Here is a 25,081-nt window from a genome sequence, read left to right as displayed (position 1 = left end):
CGATCTCAAGAAAATCAACACAGAGTCAGGAACTTTTCACACAAGAAAAAAGGCAAGAAACTGGCTCAGAAGTGAACCCTGGTTGTTGTATCTTGTGCCTTCCACCAGCCACTGCTATGTAAAGAGCGGGATCCCAGAGTTCATAGCAATGGGCAAAAATCCCAAAGAAGTCCTCAATTCTGCTTAGACATCAGTAATGAATATGGCACCCCAAATGTCTTATCTTTGCACCAGGAGGGGAGCAGAGAGGGAACCCGGCAGATTTTGTGGGCTGGAGGGAGGAAGGGGGGAAGAAGAGGCTTGGGTGTCAAAAGTGCCCCCTAAAAAAAGTCTTGCTTAAAGGGTCTTCTGCAAGGAAAAAGAAAAAAGGTGAGGAATCAAAAGCAAATATATTATTGACTTCAGTAAAGGCATCGCTTTCACGCATCCTATTTTCCAGGGTGTGTTCCCATTCTCCAAACACAAATGGGGCACAAAGGAGACTTTCGGGCACTTCTGTCTCTTGTGCTCAGGGGCAGCTGGGAGGCTGCAGGCTTCCAGTTCACACAAGAGCAGCCCTGAAATGAGGCTAAAATATGTCCCCTTGCACATAGCCCATGGGATGCAGAAAAGGCTGCACGACACGGCACGCTCCTATCGCGTTCGCAGCAGGTCTGCGATACACCGGTGGCTTCAGACGGCGTCGGTGCAAAGCCCTTTGGCCAAACCCATGCTGGTGGGGCACCAGAGCTACTTCCCACGAGGTTGTGCCCATCTCCTTTCCAGCTTCCATAGGCTGCGGTGACTTGCATGAAGGGGCCTTAGTGCAAAGAAGTGTCTAGGACACAACCAGCTGCCTCTTTCAGCCTCCCCACGTCCTGAATCCCCTTCCTTCTCATCCTGTGTCTCTAAGTGTAATTGTATACAAGAAAACCCTTCTCCAGGCTTGCTCTGTTTTACAGACTGCCTGATGGGATTATCTTTCCTGTCATTTTGAAGCTTGTATAAGCGCGCGACTTACACCACTCAAGCTAAATCACACTCAAGGCACTTTGTCTGTCTAAATTGTTTAGAGGACCAAGGCATTTATTTACGGAACATGTTATTTGTTTAGTAAAAAAAAAAAAAAAAAAAAAAAAGAATTATAAATGAAATATAAGTAGTAGGTAATAAGGACATTGCAGTCAAGCAGCAATATCCTGTGGAGCAGATAAGTGCCAAATAGAAATGATCTTAAATACGCCGAGAACTGCACTCTCTGGTCTCAGACCACACAAAGAAAAGGCAACTTATTTGGTCAGGCACAATCTTCCTTGGAAGTAACACTCACTTAGATATTACAGTGATGATAGGCAGCCTAGACATATCCAAGACAGGTAGATCGATTATTCCTGTAGCAGTAACCTTGGGGCAATATTTGTCTGTCATAACCCCAAAGCAGATCAACTAACATTTAGGGACTAATCTGATGCCCAGTCCAGTCAGTGCAAATTTTTCCATTTATTTACTTCCACGGCTGCTGGATAAGACCTTTTGGGACTGCAGAATATCATATGAGCTCCTCTTGCCACTGGAAGAGCTATAAATGTGCAAAGAGCAGAAGTCAGGAACAGCCAGGTGGAATTTGGTCGCGAGTTTATTAAGTAACAGAAACACGACCCAGGGCTGGAGGGTGGGCACTGGGGGGATCAGTGGCACACACAAGCCCCTTCATGCACTTGCTTTGTGCACAGTGAGTGCGTGCTTGCTACGGGAATGCACCTAGGAGCAAGTCAGGTATGGGGGCACATCTCCACCTCCACGCTGGAAAACCGGTGGCAGTCACAGGGCACAGATGTCACCTGGAGCATCACTGCCCCACACCTCCGAGCAGGGATGTCTTTCAAAGAGCAACTAGATGAGGCCAAAGTCTGCGTGCATTCCCTCCAGTACAGATCCAAGTGCCAGAGCTGACTTTCTGGCATTTATTCTGGATTTAAGTGGGTTCTAAAAAAAAAAAAAAAAAAAAGGTTCATCATGGAGGGCACTGCGTGCTTTAAAGTGCTGCAGCAGGCTCTCAGAGTCCACTTATTTCTGAGTGAAGATGGATACCTCAAGAGGTTCTCCTCACCAGTAAATAATTCATAAAAAACAAACAAGCCCAGGTCTGTTTGAATTAGAACAAAATATTTCTTTAGAAAAGTGAAGTGATTAAGCACAGGAGGAGCTGGAGATGACAGCTGGTGTCTGCAGCTCCGGATGAGTCACCTTCACTCGCCAAGGCCCCTCTCTCCGGGAAGTGCTGCTGCCTTTTTTTTAACCCTTTGAGATTCCCAGGAATGATTTGTCACTGGGGTTATTAGCATTTCTCCCTTGATATCGACAGCTTGTCTTTCCTCCTTCTAACCAGTGAGTGATTTCTTCACACGCTCGCCAAATATAGCCAAATCACCATGGTAAACGTATCGACAGAATCATATTAACAGCTGCTGAGCATTTACAAGGCCGTAAGTTATACAAAAAAAGAAAGAAGGAAAACACATGGAAATAAACCAACTCTGATCAGCAGTGACAAGCATTTATTTAGGAGTCACTTGATGGAAATATTTTTTATGCTTTAATTGCTAATTATAGGCTCCTACAGAAGGGTGGCTTTGGACAAAATTATCTCTTTAAACCTGAGCATTAAGCCAGCGTTGAGCACACGCTACCTGGATGTATCTTAGGGAAGCGGGAGAAGAAGGATTTATTTTTAAGGTGCTGCCCTTGCTTAAATCAAGCCCGAAGTTTACAAGCCAAAGTTACGTCTCTCCTGACTTACCAAGCAAGGACCTTTTAAGTTTAAAGTCTAGGTAAGAGCTGAAAACACACCTATATAGAGCAAGGCAGGCCTTTTCAAAGCCCATTTGCTGGGGATGCCTGAGCCCTGGTCCTCCTCTCCCAGCTGGACACTGCTGGGCTGGGTTTCGCCGTCCGTGCGCTCGCCAGCCATCCTTGATCTAAAACAGTCCTTCTCCGAGTGCGGGTCGTGACCTACTGGGGGTCACTAAAGGGCCCAAAGGGGCCACCAGGTAGCAGCCAGCAGCCAGCAGCATCCTCGCTCCTCTGCTCGCAGCTGGCTGGACCCCCGGGCAGAGCACGGGAAGACGGCGACGCAGCCAGTGACAGCCACGTTGAGGCAGAGAACTTCCACCCGTCGCCAGCGCCAGGCCAGGCCCTCCCGCCTGGGGCAGAGCGTGGCCGTGCAGCTGATCGTCACCCCTCTGCCCTGGAGAAAAGAGCCGACGCTAACTCGGAGGGCTGCTCTAAGTCAGACTAGCCATGGAGGGAGAAGACAGCCTTTCTTCTCGCCTTTCTCAGCACGTCTGGGACATGCTCACCATCCCCTACCTTACTTATTTGGGGGGTATGGTTTTATTAGGGGGGCACACAACAGATATGTGTAGGACTCTCAATACTTCCTTTGAGCCACCAAAGGTCCAGGGTTGTTTCTGAAAACAGTCTCGGGCTGCGACAGCGATTCCCCCCGTCGTAGCCCTTTCGTCCCTGCTCCCCTTTCCTACAGACATTCCCACCACCTCCGAGGCTCCAGCACCCGACCCTGATGTCCTGAGCTGCTCTCGTTTTGCAAGCTGTGGGTATTAAGTCCTTTCCATTTTCCCCGCAGGCTGCTGCTCCTGGTTTTCTCTGCACGGTTAATATCTTTAGGTATAAAGGCAGTGTCTCGTGGGACAGAAGAGCAGTTTGTTTCTCATCCCCATGTCATGAACAGTGAGACAGTCACTGGTGACAACATGGAGCATTGCGAATTCATTTAACATAAATCAGCCTGGTTTCGTACACCTGCAGCATCTTGGGCTAATGTTCTCTCCTGACTGGTGAATAAGGGGAAGAGGGTAAAAAAAAGGGGAAGATCACACGAGGTACAACTCAGAAGTGCCAGGTTTTTTTAACCCTTTGAGATTCCCAGGAATTCCTCAGGAGCCAAAGCGTTTCACTCCAAACAGCTGACAACCGGTGGGAATTACTGATGCGAAACCAGCACCCCCTAAAGCTGCCTCCACACCACCCTGCACAGGACACAGGACCTGCTCTGCCCCCGGGGCAGCCACCCACCTCCCTTGGGGGCTCGTAAAAATAAAACTAACTTTCTGTACAAGGTCAAACACATAAGGAGGGCTGCTTGTGTTGAGCAAAGCGCAGAGACCCACAGGGAACTCACTCTCAATAAACTTGGACGCAGAATAAAAAGGCTGCTGTAGCCAGGTCCTCAAACAGCAGGTGTCTGCTGGGCTGTGGACTGGGGACCACAAGGGAGAAAGGAAGAGGAGATGAAGCGTTTCTGCTGCGTGGGGATGTTCGTAGTTGGTACCTCAGGCTTTTCACCAAGGTGCCTGTGTGAGCAATGCCACAACACTACAATCCCTTCGTGATCGGCAGCGACAATCTGGATTGTGGTTGCAGTGCTCACTGCAAGGGCCCAGGCTGCCCGAGCCACGCGAGGAGGGCAGGCTGGGACCCTCCTCGCCGAGCAGCACCCTCAGCTGCAGCGCAGCTTCAGAAGCAGGGCTCTCCTTGCCTCAACCGCTCCCATGCAACGCATCTTCATCCAGCGTGCAGGCTGACTGAGCCCGAGGGAATGCACTTCAGTCAACAACCACAACCCCGTCTGCACCCACAGCCACGGGACAAGCATCAAACCAACACTGGCATCATTTTTAAATCCACGGTTTGGGCATCTAGACCTCTCACTGCAAGAGTTTACATCTAATAGCTGCTACTTCAGGACTCACAAGGACTGGTCTGCCACTCTAATATTTGGGAAGCAGCCCTGAAGGACAGCACATTTTGCTCTCTCATTGCTTCCTAGAGTTAACAGACTTCTTTAAAGCTAACCGTTAGAGTAACGGGTTGCTTTTTCTAACCATACTTCGACAGGCTCTCACGGAGTTGAATTTCACGAGAGTTGTACTCAACTGTGTGGCTTCCTCCCGTCAAAGACAGAAAGGGGATGGGGTGAGGCTTGGGCACTATTAACATGCAGAGACATTTGCCAAGACCCCAAGGCCGGGTGTGCCTACTCATCCTGCTCTTTCTCCCACAGCATCCCCTAACCTCGTTAGAAGTCCAGGGGAGATACCCTTGCAATTAGCTGCTTCCCAGAATCTCCTCATGCCAACTCGGAAAAGGGAAGGATGGAGGCTCAGGTACGATTTGCTAGCTAGCAGAGCAAGGACAGCAAGGTGGGGGAAGGAATGGCCATCATCTGAGACACAGAGAGAAGTCCCCAAGAAAAATGCTTCTTCCAATCCCACCTACTTTCCTCTGGCATTTTTCAAGCCAAATTGGGAGCTTGAATCAAAGTAACTTCTCCTGCCTCTGCTGCTCACACTTCTCCTTGCCCTCTCTGGAAAAAACACAGACCACACTACAAACTGAAGACACAAAAAGTTAGCGCAAAGCCTTTCTTTAAAAATTAGATGAAAAAGGTGCTTTAGTTCTCCATTTCTTCCCTCCAACCACCTTCCCCATTCAGCTCCTTACCCTCACACATGCCCTTTCCTTCCCCAAACTCCTTCATTCAACAACAACAAAAAAAACCCAACAAAAAGAAAAGCACCCACAGGAAAATATGTGCTGTCCTACTCCATTTGTCCTTAATTTCTCTCCCAGCTTTGCCTCTCTGCAGCCCTCTTTTAAAGCAGCCCAACTGCCGGACAGTGGGGCTGCAGAAGAGTCACCCCAACCCTGCATGCCAGGGTCAAGGTATTTGAAAGGCTGAATTCAGCTCTCCATGAACTCTGCTATAAAACCTCTCCGGGGGAACTCCACCAGCATCTCTCTGCTTTCTCCTGTGGAAACTCTGGCCTTTCTGTTTTCTGCACCTAGGCTTCCTCATCCTCCTTTCAAGCTGTTGGTCGGTAGGTCCACAGAGCTGGGGAGGGGGAGGGTAGCGGGGACACGAGTGAGACAAAAAGCTAATTAAGCAACATCCAGCCCTTGCCTAGAGAGCAGGGAAGTGTCCGAGGAGCAGCGGCTGGAAGGCCACCGGTGCCAGCGACACCACTGCACCGCGCCTCGCCCCGCGCTCCCAGGGATGCCCGTGTGAGGAGCTGAGCCGCTGACAGCGGCCACGGCTCTCAGCAAACAGCGTGCCAGAGGGGAAAGGACCCCTGCCCTCCTCCTCCACCCCAGCCCCCTGCCCAGCTTAATAACACAAACTCCTTAAGGCAGGGGCCGCAAAAGAGAGAGGAGCCCCCTCCGTCCCCCACACTGTTAAGCCTCTTAGAAGTTAGAATGGGAAGGCAGACAGACAGACCTTGCCAAGCAGCTTAGGAAGGCCCCAAGAAGAGATTGGGCTGTGACTGGGAAAGCCTGCTCTGGCTGGCAGGCTAGATTTCAGCTCCCGGCTTCTCCCAGCTGCACTCCCCACAGGTACACCCAGGCTGGACGAACCTCCCCTTTCTACTTTATGGGGTGGTTCTTTTTTCACCTGGGACCAGCACGGTGCCAACAGCAGGGAGGCTGCGCTGGGGAGAGAAGCTCCCCAGCAGAGACACTGCCAGCCCTCCAGCAGTGAGAGTGACACCCTCCTGCCACTTCCCAGGGCAAATGCAGCCACCACGGGGACTCGGGCTGCCAGGGGATGGGTCGGGATGGGATGGGGGAACAGGGCAGCATCACCACTCTCGATGCCTCCAGCTTGACCCTTGCACCATGAGGCTGTCCCTTTGGGCCCACCATTCTCAGATAGGAGCTTTCTGGACCCAGGAAAGAATTGCACCATCCGCTTTTATTCAGTCCTCCTTTTAAATGACATCTCAGGCGCTGTCGGTTCTCTAAGACCTCTGCCCCAGTACTTCAGCGAGTTTCTCTTTCACTCTGTTAAATCAGTGGGTGGCCTGGAGGTGCAGAGCTATGATCGCTGCCTCTGGAGAGCCACATTCTCTCTGCCCTGCTGCAGTAGGTACACAAGACTATGAGCTCCCCGTCAGCTCATTCATGCCTCTCACTGATGTGTTGCGGTATCCAGAGACAGGCTGCCCTGGAGTCCCAGGAGCTGGGGCTCTCCTCCAGCCACAGATGTGAGCTCCCACACCCGTCGGGAGCAGGACCCGTGGGATTTGAAGGACTTACACCAGGTCGGAGCTGGATTGTCTGCACACTGGGGAAGTACCCTCACATCATCCATCCTTGTCACCTACAGCATCACCCAGCTTCCAGGAAAGGAAATACCAGTTCATCTAACCCCAAAACATCACAGCTTTGTATTCAGGCAGCTGGACCTACCCCGAGGAGGACAAACGGTTATGAAGCCATTTAAAAGGAGAGACCCAAAGGGAGCAACTGAGCCACCCCGGACCAGCACATAAATATCTCCTTAGTTAATCAGCCTGCTAACAGCACCCTCAGCAGCCAACAAAAGGTCGCTCCTCACCAAGGACCCCTTCCTCCTCCCGGCAGAACAGGGAGCAGGTGCCTGGCACCCCAACAGCTGTGACTCATCTGCAAGGTGTGATGGTGCTACCGGGAGCAGGAAAAATAGAAGAAATGCTATCGCCAGAAGAAATCTCCAATCTTCCCCAAGAAGCAACCTCTGGAGACCGAGCAAGGCTCCTGCTCTGGCCCCTGCACCGCTGGGAGCGCAGAAGTTACCCACAGGACTTCTCCAACCCTCCGTACATCAGCCCAGGGAAAAGTGGTACCCAGAAGCGCAAGCTGAGGATGCGGGAGGCAGAAGTTTGCTGAAGATACACACACTAAAAGCTGTTCAGGCAGGCTGTGCCAATAGTCTCATTCTTCATGTAAGAGAGCTCCCTCTAGGTTAAACACTCGGGTATTTCAGAAGCCATTGCTCATTTTGGAGCCCAAGCTCTGCCCTGATGCCTTTATCTCCAGAGAAGTGTTTGTCAGTCGGAAAGCCTGCGGGTACCCCAGAAAACACGGGGTTTGCTTTCTGCTCGCCACCCGGTCTTCCTGCTGCAGGCATCGACCGCCCGCGGCTCTGTGTGTTACGTGCACACGCGTGTGATGCACGTGCCCTCGCGTGTGCACATAAACATAAGCGCAGGTCCTCAGTTTTTCACCCGTCAGAGCTACTCTGCTATGTTCAGCTGGAGCTACACCAGGGAGGGAGCTGACCCGCAATTTCTCCAGCCCCAAACCCAATCTTTACCCTGCTTTGAAACACTTATGAATTATTCCACAAACTGATGAGCGGGGGAGTTCAGCAGAGGCTTTCAAATTCACAGAACTAGAAAAATCAGATGGAAAAGGCTTAATGCTGGAAAATGCAGGACCGTTCCCTGCAGTGGGATCCCAGGAGCTTTGTGCAAACTAGTTTTAAACCTTGAAGTCTTTAATACAACTTCCTGTTTTATTTTTATTTTACCTAGACTGGTATTTACTAATAAATATGCAGCTCACTGTATACAGAACAGCAGGTAGCTCCCATTTACAGCTGTATATAACTGACTGCAATATTCAACACCCTTACTCTGCTATGCAGTATAATACTCACAATAAAACACATACCGTATTTGCAACTGTGTCCATGCTACTATTCTGGTACGTGACACACATTAAAAAACAAATTCAGAACATAGAAAAGAATTTACCATTTACACAAAAAAGATGCGTTGGGATTTTCAATAAGTTCTACTATAATACAGTATCATTTTTATATCTTGTCTGCTCCCTTGGTCTTGCTGATTTAATACGTCTTTTCTCTCTATAACCATAAACCTATAGGTTGTATATAGATTTTTTTAAACATAATATACGGTGCCAGTGTGTATTTATAAAACTTTACTATAGAAATGTAAGAATTGTCAGAATGACTCAGTCCGAGGGCCATCCAGGCCAATATCCTGTCTCCCACAGTTTTTCCCATTAATATGGATTAGGCAGACAATACAGTTTACTACAACCTCATTTTATAACCACGTTAGTGATAATAATACTGCCTTGTGTATGAATGCTTATAGTGCACAGTGGGCAGGGAAACAGCATCGTCCCCACAGGGAGGGAAACTGAGGCAGGGAAGATGGAGAGATATATATGTATAGTCAGTTTTATATATATATATATATAAACTTGATGAAGATTATATATAACGAGGACCCATCAAGAGCCCTGGATAGGCTCCACCACCCGCTCTGGCCCTTGCATCCCGCCACGCAGCCCTGGCAGGCACCAAAAGACGGGCCACAAGCCCAGGGGATGCTGCCCTGGGAAGAGTTAATGGTGGAGGTCTCAAGTCTGAGCACTGCAGGTGTCTGCTTTTAATTCTTTGCTGCTCTTCTCCCAAACAGCCCAAGGATTTCCACCCTCCCTCCTTCTCCTTTACAAATGAGTGTTTAGCATAAGAAGAGAGGCAAGAGGAGCCAGGGCAGCAGGGAGATCTCCTACAGCCCTTTCTAGGCAACCTGAGCAGGCGGGAAAAGGCAGCTGGCTGGAGCCCAGCGAGAGAGCGGGGACCATGGGACGAGTCTTTTCACATCTGGTTAAGTACTGCTAAACCCTCCGACGAGCTGCCTAATTATTACAACACTTCTGCCGAAAAATTAACGTGCTTGGCTGGCTGCACTGGGGCAGAAAGGGTAGGAAAGCAGCTGTCAGGATGCAGGCAGCGATGGGAGCACCAAGAAAAGAGGTTTGCGGCACAAGAGCACAGGAGAAGGGCAGGGAAGCTCTGCCTGCAGGGATCCTGCTGAGAAAACAGCCCCCTGCCCACTTTTTTTGCTGCACGGCCCCCAGGAGAGGACAGTGCCAACAGAGTTGTTACTCTAGCAAGGGCAGCCCTTACAAAGAGCTCAACTGACATGCCCTGCCTACCAGAATCAACAGAACAACCTGCCGGCATCCCCCAAAATACAGGATTATCCTGAGGATGCAACAGCAGGGCCGGGAACAGGACCCAGGGCTCTGGGCTCCCCTCTGCCCGGCCTCTGCTCTCCTCTCCTTCTTGCTGAGCCCTCATTTCAGTAATTTCCACACAATCCAAGCGTGGCAGCTTATTTCTGTAGGTCTCTATAGGCCCTATAGGTACAGTACCACCGAGGGAGCATCATTCATATGCACATCTCCCTGCAAAACCCACTTAAAAAGGGCTGCAGAAAGGACACCAGTAGCTGGTGGGTACCACTCCCCCAGGGCGGCCGTCTCCATGGCAGGTTATCACAAGCACGCAGGTAGGTAAAGCTTCTTTCTGCTACAGCTGCAGTGGGATTAATCTCTCTCCCTAGACAAAAAGGTGGGCTTATTTCCCGAGAGATGTCCAAGTACACCCAGAGAGCTCGGCAAAAGCAGCAGCCCGCTGGGTGCCTTTTACCCACAGACATTTGATGAAATTAATGACACAAAAGTAAGTATAAAGGCTAAGACAAATAGAACTGGCAACAACTTGAACCTTTGGCCTGTCCTTTGAAAGTCTCTGGCAAGTCTCAAATCTTCTTGATCTGCTCACTAAAGGGATGACTGTCCCACAATTATTTTCCAAGCATTTGTTGGCAAGTTGTAGGAGGAAAAAGGCATTTCACTGAAGCTGTTAGTACAAAAGCTCAGCTCCAGCCAGGGCCCTGGACTCCACTTCAAATTATAATATTTTAAGTACCTGAAAATAAATATTTTGTCAGCTGCTGAGAATTAAGAAGTAGCTTCGACCTTTCAGAGAGGGGAACCCTGCGGAGAGCGGCGAGCCTCAGAGAGTTAGTTGCAAAACAAGCTTTGCCCGAGCCATTCAACCTGTCTAGCACACACACAGCCTCCTCTCCCGCGCTCCTGGCTCCTTGCAAGCTGCCCAGAGCCTTCTGGGGCACGACAGGCTCTCGTGCACCCAGCAGCTCCTTCCCAGCTGGGCAGTGCGCTAACGAAAGACACTGGAGCAGTACTTTACTATAAACTGGATGCTACAAGTAAAATGAGCATCCCTGAGACAGCAACAGCGGCGTGTCAGGGCTCCCTACTAAGAGTCACCAGTCCACTCCCGTGTTGCTCATTGGTGCTGTTGTTTCATGCCGTACCATGCACAGTCCAAGGAATTTTATCCACAAGGATTAAAAATACTCACTTCTGTTTTATAACATCTGACTATGACCAAGCACCTGGACAGATGGACCGATCACCTCTCAGACCTCTGAGCCACAACGAACACTGTTCATGCTTCAGCGATGGCAAAAGGAACCCACACAAAGCAGAAGATCTCTGGTTTTCCAGCAGAGCTCAAAGAGTTAAATCCCTCTCCCTTCCCCCCAATCTTTCTGCCTTTGGCCTTTAGATCAGCCCTGGTTGCCAATGAGGACTCATCGAAACACCACGAGGCTGGGCCTGTCAGGAAGGAAACCAGCGCGTCCAGAGTTTTGTTGTTCTAAAGACTTTTTTTTTTTTATTTTATTTTACTGCTCAGGAAGGAAGCCAGAGCCTGCGCTTTGACTCCAAGAATGTCGATTACTCATCCTTCCCTGCATTATTTCTTTTATCTCTCACTTTTATCTACCTTACTCCAAATTTTTCTCCCCTGTTCTTTCTCTACTGTTCTCTCTCTAGCCACTGCTTTCAGCTGCTCATCCAAGTTTCACCAAAAAAAATATCTGGCAACTGTTTCTTTGGAATAAAATCCCAATGATAATGTTTATTAAACAAGCCTCCATCCCTCCCCCCACACAGCCTTTTCAATCCTGGTGTAACCATCCGGGTACCAGGGTTATAACCACTGCCGTAGGACCTGAGCACCTCCAAAACGTGAACGCAACCACCCTCAGCATACAGCTGTGCTACGAGAATATCGTAACCCCTGCTTTAAAGACAGGCGATGAGAAATGACTCTGCTTGTCCAAGGTCAATAGAGTCCACAGCACAAGCACAACCTACGCTGAGGGCTTTGCCCAGGCAGCCCTTCCCTCTTCCTGCTCTGCACGGCTGCAAGGAGAAGGCACGCTCAGCTCTGCCAATAAACATGCCCTTCATCTTCAATACCCCCACACCAGTCAAGCTAGAATTGTGCAACAAAAGTAAAATAATCGGTATGTGACAAGTCGATGACACATTTCCTTAGCTGCAAAAAAATGTGGGTCCTGGATCACCCGAACGTCGGTGAGCCACCTGAGTACATAGCAGAGAGACTATCAGCAAGTGGTGCCTAACTGCCTTCTCCTCCCAGGGTCTGCAAAATCCATCACACCACCCGGGGATTTCCTTTTCTTCTTTGCCCAGGTGCAGCTAACAACCCAGACACAACTGGCAACATCTGGGAGAACACAGACCCAGATGTTTCTCATTGACATCGTAACCTTCCCCAGCCTTCGCCAGGGCGTGCCCACTCCCCAGGGTGGGCGCCCAGGTGGGAGATGCACACGCTCAAGGGCAGACCTGGGTCCTTACAGTGTTCCTTAAGAGATGACCAAAGGTGAAGCATTTTTTTGAATTTAAGGCCCCTTCTTCCTTGAGGTGTGCTGTAAACCTGCGGACTGGTCCGGACCACACCATACGCAGCTTTCCTGGGCTACAACACCCACAACTCCTCAGTTACATGCAAGCAAGGCCAGTTCAATTTCTCTCTGCCCAGCTCTGTCTTGCTCTAACACAAACCTCCCCTGTTTCCACAGTTAACGTGTTGTTTTCATTTTAAGAGGGGAAAATAATGAGATGGTGGGAACATTACTTCTGGCTAATGGAGAGAGAGATCTGCAAACTTTCACGGCTTAGTTTTTCCAGCATATCCCAGTCCTGATCCAAATACCATCATACTTATTTCAGTCCTGGACCCAACATGGGACTGGACACAATGCATTGGCCAAATTAAGGCAGAAATAACTTGTAGCACTTTTCTACTTCACACTCTCTCAGACCTCTTGCTGACATTAAATTTCTGCTCTGCAGCCTCCCTGCTTCCCCCACTACTGAATCTCCAGGCGCCTTCAACACGGCTTCCCTGAACATGCTAGCCCCAAAACTTGAGCGAAGGCAGGCTGCCGATCACCACACCTCTTCCGTAACCAGAACAACTCTTTGAGAGCAACACTTCTGTGCGTGAACCCAAATACGCAGAAAGGAGGAGCAGCACAGACGGTGGCAACCAGCCCCCAGGAGCAGAGAGCGCAGGAGCAACGCCAGCAGTCCTGTACAGGGCTGTGCACTGAGCAAAGTGCAAAACCGAGGGCGAAGAAGGAGGGTTGTAAGAATTTAGCTGCTCATTCTCCCCTTCTCCTGTCTAAGGGGCACCTCCTGATGTATGTAATCCACTCAGGCTGGCAACTTTTTGATTGTGACCGTTAAGTTCCTCTGCTTCTGCTCCGCGCCGGGTTACCCAGGTCACTGATTGCTCCTTCATCTCCCCAGTAAAAAAAAAAGGCCAGTGGTCAAACTGCCTCCTCGGGGAGGCTGAAGACAAGTGCTCAGGAGGGAAATGCTGTCACCCTGGCTAAGGACTTTGCTGGAGGCTCACCTCCAACCTATAGCACTGGTAACGGGAAGTGAGTCTGGTTTGCAAGGAGGAGAATAAACAAGAGTCTGCAGCCCCCTCGACGGTGCTGCAGCGTTTGGCCTGGATCCCTCCGACCTGGGCCGATACCCAGCGCCCGAGACGGCACTTTCCACCCATCCACAGCCGTCAGGAACCTCCATGCTGCAAACAGCAATGAGGAGACAAGGTTCCCTCTAGCCTGCATGGGCCAAAGGTTGGCCTGGGTGCGGGGTGGCTCTGCTGCGGCACGGCCAGGCCACCCTGATAAGGCTTTCCCTCACCCAGCCCAAGTGCAGCACCCAGGATGCCGTTCGCCCCCACGAGCCCTCCTCCCTGCTCGCTCACAAACACCCTCGCATCGCCTCCGGCACAGCGCGGGGGCTTGGGCAAGGGGCCCGGTAAGGAATTTTGTGGAGTCTCCCCCCAAGCCGGACTGGGACAGAAAACTCCAAAAGTAATCTTCGATATTGGAAGCAAGGTTGGAGGAGAAGGCAGAGCTGTAATCTGGTACCGGGTCTTTTCCCATCCCAGCACAACTGCCAAAGCAGGCTCTCCGTAATGAGGGATTATTATCCTATGCCTCCTTATAGAGAGGGATGTTACAGGACAGACAATTTCACATACTAAATGGCTTTGCAAGTTGTTTCCTAAAGTGCAGGGAAACAATACCAAAATCAGATGAAAAGGTTGAGTCCTTTTTAATTAAAAAGATCTTAATTTGAATCAAAGTACCAAAAATCCCAATAGAAAGAAATGGGTCCGTCAGGGCAGTCCCCTGAGTTTTACTTCTTGCTCTGTTTACAAAACCTATTGCATTTGGTGAGGCTGTCACAGGGACCCTTTATCCCGGCAGCACGCTGCTCGCCTGCTGACTGACACCCCAGCGTTTTCTGTTTTAGTTTTCATCCAAGAGCCGTAAAGCGCTCCACCTTCCTTCCAAGGAACAAGCCCGCGCTCGGGAAACCAGCCATGCCAGCGAGCCCAGCATCTGCAGCTGGACGCGTCTTGCCACCCTCACGCTCCTCGGGGCTGCAGCATCGCATATTTGCAAAGTACGGGCAAGGCTGTAGGATTGCACCAGCGAAAGGCTCGTGTGTGAAAGCTCTTGGGTCTTTCCAGATTAAAAACTTGACGTTGTTACTCTAGCAAGAGCCAGTTACTAAGAATCAGTGCTGCTGGGGGAAAGCAAGGACACAGTTTCCAGCTCTTCCTTTCAGGGGTATTGAGAGACACTTAGTGCCTTCCTTTTCCCACTGCAGAACAGCCCGGTATTCACAAGAAAAACTACAAAACACATTCTTGCTCTGCAATTCAGTGAGAAAGCAGATCTCAGCCTCAAGTTACCAAAAAAGGAACGTTTTAAAACAATACTGATTAGAAACAATGTCCCAAGTGAGGAAAAATACGATAGAAGTGTCCTATACCTGAACTCAATGAGCAGTTTCACTGTCACCAGGACTCCCTCCCCATGTTATCTGCGTTTAAGACAATAAATCTCTCTCTGCCTCACTCCTTCCCAACATTGCTTTTCCCTCTCTTCTGTTGCTCAGGGTACTGCTGCAATTCAAGATGCCAGCAAATGGTTGAAGGAGAGGAGAAAGTGGTGGCTAAAGAAGAACACCCAGCTTATCACAATCACCATCCATGTTTTCAAAAGACAAGACAAAGAAGGAGAGGACAGACACAGATAGTACCAAATCCCACAGTACTTTTTCAGCCAGAGCTTTCAATGACTTGAGGACCGGGTCCCAGAGAAGGACTGCCAATCTGGCCAACAAATACCCAGTACCCTAGCAGCAACAGGAAAATACTTCAGCACTAAGACGTAACGAAAACTGAATTCAGGGTGATGAATTTGCCCCGAATGTCTGTAACCTGTGAGTTTATATACACAGGGATCGCTCAGGCCAGCAGAGCCATGCAAGCAAACAGCGAGGTTGCATAAAAGGGGAGAAAGACACACATACAGATTACATGTGTAGATCTACAAAAAAAAATACACATGCCCTTTTTCAGAGGATGCTGTAAAGGAATCCGATCCCACATTAAATTTCCAAATAGAAATCCATTATTCCTGAAGAAATTCAATTGCTTTGCATAGCTGAAAAATGTCCTCAGAAGTCCCCAAATCTGCTATTCCATCCTGAAGAAGTGAGGTGAAAAATTCATAGGCTATCAAGCAAACTGACGTGATCGAAGACCACCAGTGACACGAACCGCGGGATAAAAATCGTCACAATTTGCTCTCAATGGCTGCTTTTCTTGGAATATGGTATTAAAAGAAAACAACTTTGCCCCCACTATGAATTTGCATTAGAAATCCATAATAAAAATAAAGCTTAATATTATACAAATGGGTACCGTTCTCTATAGTGCTCCTGATGCAGATTAAGGTTAGACAGATTTTAGATGACAGTTATTTACCTCAGTCTAACACCATGTATGCACAAATGGAATTTATTTTATAGCTGCAGATATTAGCCAGAAAAAAAAAAAAAGAGATGAGAGGAAATCTTACAGTCTCACGTAAAATATAATTATGTCTGTTTTCTGCTCCTTGGAAGGCAAACAAAGAGGGAAAGATGAATCTGCTGCTAGCATTTAATGGGACTTGTCTAAATGATATCAAACAAATAACAACCAGCAACAATTCACAAACACCTTCACTTTTATTTTTTCCATGGGGGAATTCCAGAAATTCTTAGACTTTGTTGCCTTGAACACTTCCACTCCTACAGAGCAGGATTAGGCCCATGCCTGAGTGTGTCTCTTTCCTTCAAGACCTTCAAATTATCACAGAAATAGAAGGGGGGGGAGGGAAAAAGCACTAATGCTTATTCTCTCCCTCCTGAAATGTACACCCCCCTGCTTCTCCCAATTCCTTACGCAATCGCCACCGATCAACCAGGAAACTGTTACTAACTCCTGAATTTTGCAAGTTAGCAAGTAAAATAATAAAACAGTGTTTTAACTGTCAGAGATCCTGGCTCGCAAAGTGCACTTTGGTCATTTCCTTTAATAACTGTAGTTTAGCAGTAATGATTTATAATAGTTCATAATATTCTACTAACTGTACTATATTAATAATACTAATACTTTGCCCTTGCCTAGTGTCTTCTGTCAGAAGATATCAAAGCGGCACACGCCGCCATGAGGGAGGTATCGCTATATCCCCGTTAGGGATCGGGAAACTGCGACTCCGAGCCGTGCCCAAGGTAGGCATTCCCCATCCCCAACCAGGCACAGCAGCCACCAAGTCTGCCTTCACTTCTCCTGCCACAATTTTGTGACAGCAGTCGAGTCTGATCGATGGGGCTGAAGATTTAATGTGATTAAATCCTTCTCAAAAAGCAAGGTTTGGCCAGTGGTTTGGGGGCCATGGTTTTGGTGGGAAATACCGAGCAAGATGGGGAGTTTGCCCTGCAATTGTACAATAAATACCCTCACGTCAGCATTCAGACGCATGGGGCAAAAGAGGAACAATAAATATTTACTGTGTCCGTGCCCATCTCTCCAGCAGGAGACGGATAAATACGACATTTAGGTGTTGCTCGGCGCTCCGAGGACGGCGGTTATGAGCCCTGCCACCAACTCCCGGGGAGTCCAAAAAGGAAGAGAAAGGGGACGAGGCATCGCTGGCATGGCTGAGACGACATGAAAGCTGGCCGGATGGCAGCGGCTGTGCGGGGAAACATTTTGGAGGAGAAAACAGCCCCAGCCCTCCCCCTCAAACGATCAATTAAAAGCCATCCTTCTGCCGAGAGCCCGGCGAGGACAGCAAATGAGGGCTGCGAGCAGAACAGCCGCCCGGCCGGGCTCTGCATGACAATTGATGGGAAGGGGAGGCCGGAGGGGGCGGCGGGGGAGGCAGCCCCGTCCCTCCTCTCACCATGGTGATTAGGTATTCCGAGTGCGCCAGATAGCCCCAAATAACAGAAAGAGAAATATAAACTGGAGACCGGCAGATCCAAGGCAGGCCAGATGGCCCCGCAGCCGGCAGGGGCTGCTCCCATCCAACCCTTCCCCACTTTAACTGTTCAAACATTTCTTTATCCCGACAAGACAATTAAGCCGAACGGCGTGGAAAAGAGTCTCGGCAACAGTTTGCAGAGGGAGCGGGAAGGATGTTGCCAGAAAAGCAGAAAAAGGAGGCGATTGCTGCATACTCCAAGACCTCCCTCCATGCAGCACACCTAGCTCCAGGAGGACGGCGCGTTTTCGGTGGCGTGACAGGGATGGACGCGTGGCCTTCATCGCTGCTACTGTCCCTCTGTCTGCCCACCCCTTCAGAAAATCCACTGTTGCTCCTTCACTCCTCCTACATCACACAGGGCACTGCACAACGGAAAGCAAACGTTCCACCTGATTTATTTCATTATTTCATAAGCAATGTTAAGCTTGCAATTTCCCGTGGTCACGGCTGATTATTATTAGCAACAAAGCATCACTTCACGTTAGACCCCAAATTTTACCGGCGTTGGAAGCGGTGCATCCCAGCAGGAAGAGTCGTGAGCGATGGATGTGTGCATGTGTGCGTTCCTCCTCCAACCCATTGTTCTGCCACAGAATATAAGAAGATAAACCTTCTTCCCCCCAGCACACGTACATATGTACACACAGAGCTCTCTACATAGGTCCCAGCCCGTAAACACAAAGCCCAACACACACATGTCTGACCGGGTGGGTGACTGTGGAAATCAGACCGAGGACTGTCTCTAAAGCACTACGTTATTCAGGAATTCAAGTTGTGGTCATCATAGCCCTAATGTTCATCACCTGAAGTGCAATTTACATTTGATCAATAACAAACCGGTTGTTTCAAAAGGAAAACTAACTCCATGCTAGAGATGTTCTTTAAAACCCGAAAGTGGAACAAAGAGCTCACTAACACGGCACGCAACCTCTCTTGCAGGGGAGAAACTGGTTGCAGGACAAACTGGCTGTGTCCAGACAACCAAGGTTAAATGTGATTATGAAAAATAATAATCAAAATAATGTTAATAAAACCACCCCCACTTGACCCACCAGTCCCAAGAGATGAGCGAGGATTGCAAGCGTGCTCACCAACTCCATCACTAATCCCCAGGGCGCACCAGGAGCTGGGCGAGAGCCACCAGCAGTAGCAGGGACACTGCGGCTAGGAGAGCCAGTGGCCAGGATGTAGAAGGTCACCTTGACACATCAGGCTGTGCTCCACATGATGACGACCAAGCAGCAACAGGAACCATCTTCCGTGGTCCCAGAGAGGCTGGGGGTATGGGCAGCCTCGCGGGGACGGCAGAGGTGTCCACTCTGACAAGGTCCAGCTCTTTGCCAAGAGATCCCGGCTTCGGCATGGACCTCTGCCTGTCACTTGGTGGGAAAGCGATGCCGTGGTGACTGGGTAGAGAGGGCCACTGGGACAGATTTTATTAGAAGCAAAGAATAAAGCCGGGGATCTTTTTTTTTTTTTTTTTCTGATTTCAAAACAGGGCTATAGATCTCTTTTGCAGAAAGGAACATGCCGTTTATTTCCACTCCTTCTAGGAATCTCAACTATTGTACGCTTTTTATAGGAAACCCATAAAATATGTCTCCCAGTGTCTTTAACACATGCTTTACAAGAAGCCCCTAAACTCTAACAAATGGCATTATTTTTCTCAGTAAGCACCTAGGCGAATGGGCCCATCCAATACACGTTACGTCTGCTTCTCCCTGGAAAGGTTCCGCTGTTCTACGCGCTCCCCGTACGCTCCATCGCTCCGGATGTCCTGAGTACCTGCATTTTACAGCAAGAGACAATTTGGCCAAATGTAGACATCTCAGCCCAATTTGCCGAATAACAAGGAGCACAATCCCACCCAGATGCAGCCCAGAGAAGATGCTCTCCCTTGTGGGATGCACAGGTACAGGTACCGCTGGCAAGCAACACCTTGCTTTAAAAATAAGGAAAGGTTCACCCAAAAGACTGAGCAATCTCTACTGCACAGATACATATTTTACGTGGCCAGGTGCTAATCTGGGTTACATCAGCACACATCCCAAATAATTTTACTGAATTCTGCAAATTTCCTCCACTGGTGAAAACGAGGATGAGACTTTGCTCCCATGATGCATAGGACTAAATAGAGCAACTTCCAAACACTCCTGGAGATGAAAATGCCTGACTTTGGATTCTCATCTTGCTGCAAAGTATCTCAAGCGTAAACCTATTTTTCAGGAAAATTAAAACTCAGTGCATTGAACTCCTTTTTTTTTTAAAGAAAAAAAAAAGGCACATTTCTTAGAAAATCACGATTTAAGCTATGGGGCAAAACAAACATTTTAATGAGCTATTCAAAAAAGGTTCTTGTGCAGTGCTACAGAAGAATATGCAGTGCAACCACAGTAATTCACCTTCCGTGTAACACAAACCCTTTCAGGAATCTGAAAAATACAACTAAAGGATTGAGCTCTGCAAATCTGAAAAGCACCCATTAGACACATAAAGGTGTTGCTGATCTAAGAAAATTTTACAATTTTTGCTTGCTGTTGTAGAAAAGCCTTATTACATTTTTTGCCTAGAATCTACAGCCACCTACCTGCAACAGATTCTCCATCAGGAGCACAAATAGGCAGTTTTTACAAAGGGTTATACATAACAATTACACAAGGAATCCACAAAACTTCTCAGGGACCAATAATAAGAGACAACAACCCCCCCAAAGTATGCATGTATATAGAAACTCCAAATACACGTACGCAAATGTCAATGCAAAACAGGATCACGATTATATCTGCAAACTGTGATCTCTCAAATTCCTCGTTGCGGAAGTTCTTCTTTCCTAATGGTCAACATCAAAGATCATTAGGATCCTCTAAAAAGCTCCGCCGCTCGCTCTCTCGGCCTCCAGCAAACACACCCATACGTGCGTATGCACACACCAAATAAACTAGCTGTGTTAATGGAGCGAAGTTTCCATGGTGCAGTATCTATATGTGATGGGAATATGATACAGAGCCAACAGACATATTTAGTGTACACTGTCGTGGTAGTTACAGAAGAATTTTAATGCCGATGAAATATCAGGGATGTTGCATTTGCTTGGCTCTACCGTGCAGCAAAGCATCTTAAAGAAATTTAACAATAAGGGTAAGAAAAACAACACGACAAAACACCTTCCACTTCTGCCCAAGTTTTCCAAGCTGCCTGCAAAGTTTTTACTCTGCTTCCTTTCCCCAGCAAGTCCCCTGCCGCAGCGCTGGCGGCGCACGGAGCCAGGTGTCACCGTGCCTGCCTCTCACGCGCGCCTGTGCAAAGCCCCGTTCTGCTCCCACGAAGGAGAGGACCCACGTTCAACACACGCTGTTGGCAAAGGCAACGCACGGCGGTGGATGTGGATATGGATGCGTCTGTCTGTCCGCAGCTGCGCTCCATGTGGTCTAATTCATTTAACAGATTTACTTCTTTAAATGGGGTATCTGACAGGATTTTGCTAGCAAGATCCATAGCAGCTGATGCACTCTAAATTCGCTTAGCTAGCGGACCCGCTCCTCCACCGCTATCTCCCAGAGTATTCTTTTGAGCAAGCTTCATTTCCACAGCCAGGTTATATCGATAAGGGAAAGAGCATCGACAAAGATGTCTCTAAGCCTTGCCATCTCACCTGCCTCCCCCCCGCGATAATTATATTTCCGGCTTACACACATACACATCCATACACACTCCCACCTACAGCCACTTCCCCTACGGACCCAAAAGAAGGGAGAGGAGATGCTGAACAATGAAAGGAGCTTACAGCACAAGAAGTAGCACGGTCGGGGGTGGATCAGAAGGAGAGGGGGGAGACAGATAAGAGATCACATTCGTAGTGCAAGCAATACCCAGCTTCTGCCTTCAGTGAGTATCGTCCTACCCTCGCAAACGCCGACATAAAAGACACACTTGCCGCATATTTCAAAACCAAAGAGCGATGGATTTACAAGGCAGGTTGATTTTATGATGACTTTTATTGAAAAGGTACGCTGGGTTTAGGCAGATGCCTTTTAGCGCCGGTAAGTTAGCACAGTGCCTAATTCAAGCAGACAGCCTGAGGAAGCAGCGCCGACAGGGGAGAGAGCGCCACAATGTCTCTATTACTCTCCTCGGCATCATAAAGGGGAGAAGAAAAATCACGTCTGAAAGGGAGAAGAAGGAGCGGTGCAGCAGGTTTTGGTTGGAAAAAAATATAGTAATAATAATAACAACAACAACAATAAAATTGTTTTCTAGGAAGAAAGTTCAACAGAACAAAGGAGGCCGTGTGAAAAGCAAACCACTCGCTCCTCGGTCTACACGTCTGGGTTTACAGGAAAACTCTAACCATAAGTTAGCGCTCTTCTTCAGGGTACCACGCTCTGCTGTCCCCAGACCACTCCCCATCGTGGGTCACCTCCCAGCCCAGCAAAGCTGGAAGCCTGCCCTTCCCAGAGGAAAGCTCTGCCCCTCTGTGGGGGCAACACCACAAGGGACAAGGTGACGGGGCACAGGGAATTACAGTCACGAACATGTGGACTGGTTTCCTTCAGTCCAACCAGCGATCTGCTAAAGGGCACATCACCTTTCAGCCGGCACCAGAGGGGGGAAACGCTCAGAGAAAGCACATGGTGCAACAGCTGATTGAATTGTAAGAACAGATTCGGGTTTATGTCTCAAAGAGGGAGCTCGGTGGCCAGAAATATTCTTAAGTTAACCAGAAGAAAAGGCACTTTTGTCCTAACCTGAGGCACAAATCCTGAAGGTGATGCATTTGCTATAAGAACGGAGTGCATGAAGAAAAGGTCAGAAAGAAATACCCGAAGAAGCAGGGGGTACATGTCTGCTGCAAGCTCTAGGAAAGTTTCTGGCTACACACTCCAGCTGCATCCCTGTTTACACGCATATATGTACCAGCATCTATAGCCTCGCACTGGGGCACGGACAGCTTTCTGCATGGTCAACACTGTCTCTCCAGCTGCGTGCTGGAAGACGAGTTTCCTTCAAGAGCACCTCACCTTAAAACGTCCACTTAGAAGAGACAAGGCAATACTGCGTGGCTGAGCTTGGCAGGCAGGAAAGGCTGGTTTTCCTCTGCCTTCAGCAAGAACCACAGCACTGCGGGACAATCACCTGTTGACTATCTCAACGAGGCACAACTAAAGAAGAACCAACAAGTCAACGGAGGTACTTACATCTGTCACTTCGGTCTTCGGGACTGGATGAGGTCTCCCGGTCAGAAATGAGGCCAGAAACGGCAAAGATCTTCTTCCCCGTATCATCAACTTTGATGGAGCCGGGGGAGCTGGAGGGGAGCTGCGTGCCAAACTCGTACTCCTTCCCATCAGCGTCCGAGAAGCGCAGATGGGGCGAGTCAGTGTCATGGCAGTTTTTCAGGCGCTTGGCCGGCGTAAAGGCCGACTGGTAGCTCTCCCGGTCTTCAGTAGATGCAAAGGGGCGGAAAGCCCCAACGCCGCTGTGGTTCAACATACTGATTGGGGTGCAGTCCAGGTTGGGGGGTGCGAACTGGGGGTGGAGGTGAAGCAAGGATGGAGGAAAGTCACGGTTTGCAAACGCTCCCGGCACCCCGCCTTGCCGGTGATACATGGAGGCAAAAGTGTATGAGCCATTGGTAAAGGGAATATGCACGTCCTTATCTGCTGACACGGGGACCCCAAAAGGCCTCGGCTGCTGGCAGGGAATGGAAGCATCACGGCTGGCTTCGGCGGTGGAGGCGAGAACCATCAGTGCTGGGGACGCCAGCGGGTTGGGGAGATAGGGTGAGTTCTCCATCTTGAACGCTGCCCGGTGTAAGTCCATCGGAGTCTCTTTCCTCAGCAGGATCACAAGCGGAACGATCTTCCCCGGAAGGAAAGCAAAGCGATGCCTGGGAATGGAGCGGGGAAAATTACTGGAGCATCATCACCCTCCGAACGCTGGAAGGAAACAGAAAAGAAAAGAAAACACAACCAGTTAGGTTTCTGCGCTCATCTCTCTGGGACGCTCCAGCAGCAGGGTGGCCACATGCGTTACAACCCACTGGCCGGAGACACGCCACTGTTCTCATTCAAGAAAATCAATAGACAACTTCACACACTAGTGGAATCAGCTCTGGCCCTCCATGTTAAAGGGTATCAGCCAGTGCAGATGAATGAAAGGCAAACCAAACATAATAACATGCAGATTTAATAACCGACTAATAAACAAGGTTCGGTCTAAAATTAAGATAGTAACTCCAAATTATGGTTGGAATTTTATATGGCAAAAGAGGCACGTACATGTAATTGCAGTAAACTTAAGAAAGCCCACACATACACACACCACTATTTGCTTGGGGGTGTGCACATGTGGAACCAGCATAAAAATATCTGTTGTACATAGTTACCCAAATAAGCCAGCGTACATGGTTACACTGTACACGACGCCTAAGACATCCACAACAGACATGTATTTTCTCTCACTCTCACAGTATATATGGGTAGGTAAGTACTTGCACACACAGTACTTGATACCATCGTGTATATAAACACACTGTTGGAATGTAGGAATGTGACTGCGTATGGGTGCTTGTGTGTAATACACAAACACCCGTGCGTACACACACGGTCCCTGTTAGCCAAAGGGGAAGAGACTTCCCCAGTAAAACGCCTGGCGTCTCTGACCATATTTAAAATCATAATGGGTGCTTCTGCCATCTGATCTCTGCAAGCGTCTGCCTTTCGGGTCGGGGACAAGAGAGAATGGATCAGTAATTTTAGTTCCTAATGCACTCACTCTTAAGTAGATTTGTAAACTGCCCTGGATGTGCCATTAACATTTAGAGGAAAATGTTAACAAAATTTCTGCCTCGCATCTTGCAGAGCCTCCTAGGTTGGGTGCAGCCACCCAGCCAGCCACAACCCCCTCCCGGGGTGAAAGAAGGGAAAATGCTGCTTTCCGTATCTCCCCCAGTTCACTCCGGCTTTTTGTGTTGTTATTTTCTCCCCCAATCAATCTCGTGTCTTTTCTTTTAAGCTTCCGCCGCCTGCCATTCAGGCCCCACAGCCCAGCTTAAAATACAAGGACTATAACTTTGAAACAATATACTAGCCGCTGGAGCTCAAAGGGCCAGAAAAATCATATAATAATAAAAAGCTGTTACAAATTGTGCCTCTTAAATCCAGAGGGTCAAACATCTCAAATAAAACTTAGTGAAAGAGTGTCTCCCTAATGGAGTGCCTTTTGTACTCCATGAATGAGGGAGCCTAGGTTAACAAAGTGTATGAAATCCAGTCTGTGGCTTTAATGCAGTTCAGTGATAACATTTCCTCTCTCCCATCCTGTACCCAGCCGCTCCACCGACTGGTATTAATTGTGAAGATGAGTGGACATCATCTCTCTGCTTCCTCATTTGGCACCCATCCTTACAGACATCATTGCTAAATTACCAGATTATGTATCTCGCATTAACGGATTTGCTCTCTTCCAAATTTTAAATAACTTTCCCGTCGAGTTCTCGCCATGGAGAGCGAGGGGGAGAGGGAGAGCGAGGGATGCCAAGGGCATCCTGGTCAGCGCTGCAGTCCTGGGTACGCTCGCTCCGCCGCTTCACGCAAGGCTGATCGAAAACTGGAGGTCAGGAAACTGCAGCCACTGGCAAATTTGGAGTTGCTGGGGGCTTATGCAACCGTGTAAATATATATATACAC

At 48.9% G+C, this 25,081-nt stretch overlaps 1 protein-coding gene across 4 annotated transcripts in view; it reads right to left on the bottom strand.

The window, feature by feature from the left end:
• RNF220 (ring finger protein 220) overlaps positions 1 to 23,329 on the bottom strand; it is a 227,998-nt gene extending 204,669 nt beyond the window's left edge. For all 4 annotated transcript variants that reach the window (XM_052800408.1, XM_052800411.1, XM_052800410.1 and 1 more), the window contains exon 1: positions 22,589 to 23,329. In XM_052800408.1, the coding sequence (XP_052656368.1) occupies positions 22,589 to 23,213 (625 nt within the window). In that variant the 5' untranslated portion in view covers positions 23,214 to 23,329. The remainder of the gene's footprint in view (positions 1 to 22,588) is intronic.
• Between the last annotated feature and the right edge of the window lie 1,752 nt (positions 23,330 to 25,081).

Source organism: Harpia harpyja, chromosome 11, assembly GCF_026419915.1.
Source record: "Harpia harpyja isolate bHarHar1 chromosome 11, bHarHar1 primary haplotype, whole genome shotgun sequence".
Classification (NCBI taxonomy): Eukaryota; Metazoa; Chordata; class Aves; order Accipitriformes; family Accipitridae; genus Harpia; species Harpia harpyja.
Note: the sequence above shows the minus strand (reverse complement) of the source record. Positions and strands in the feature narration are given on the sequence as shown.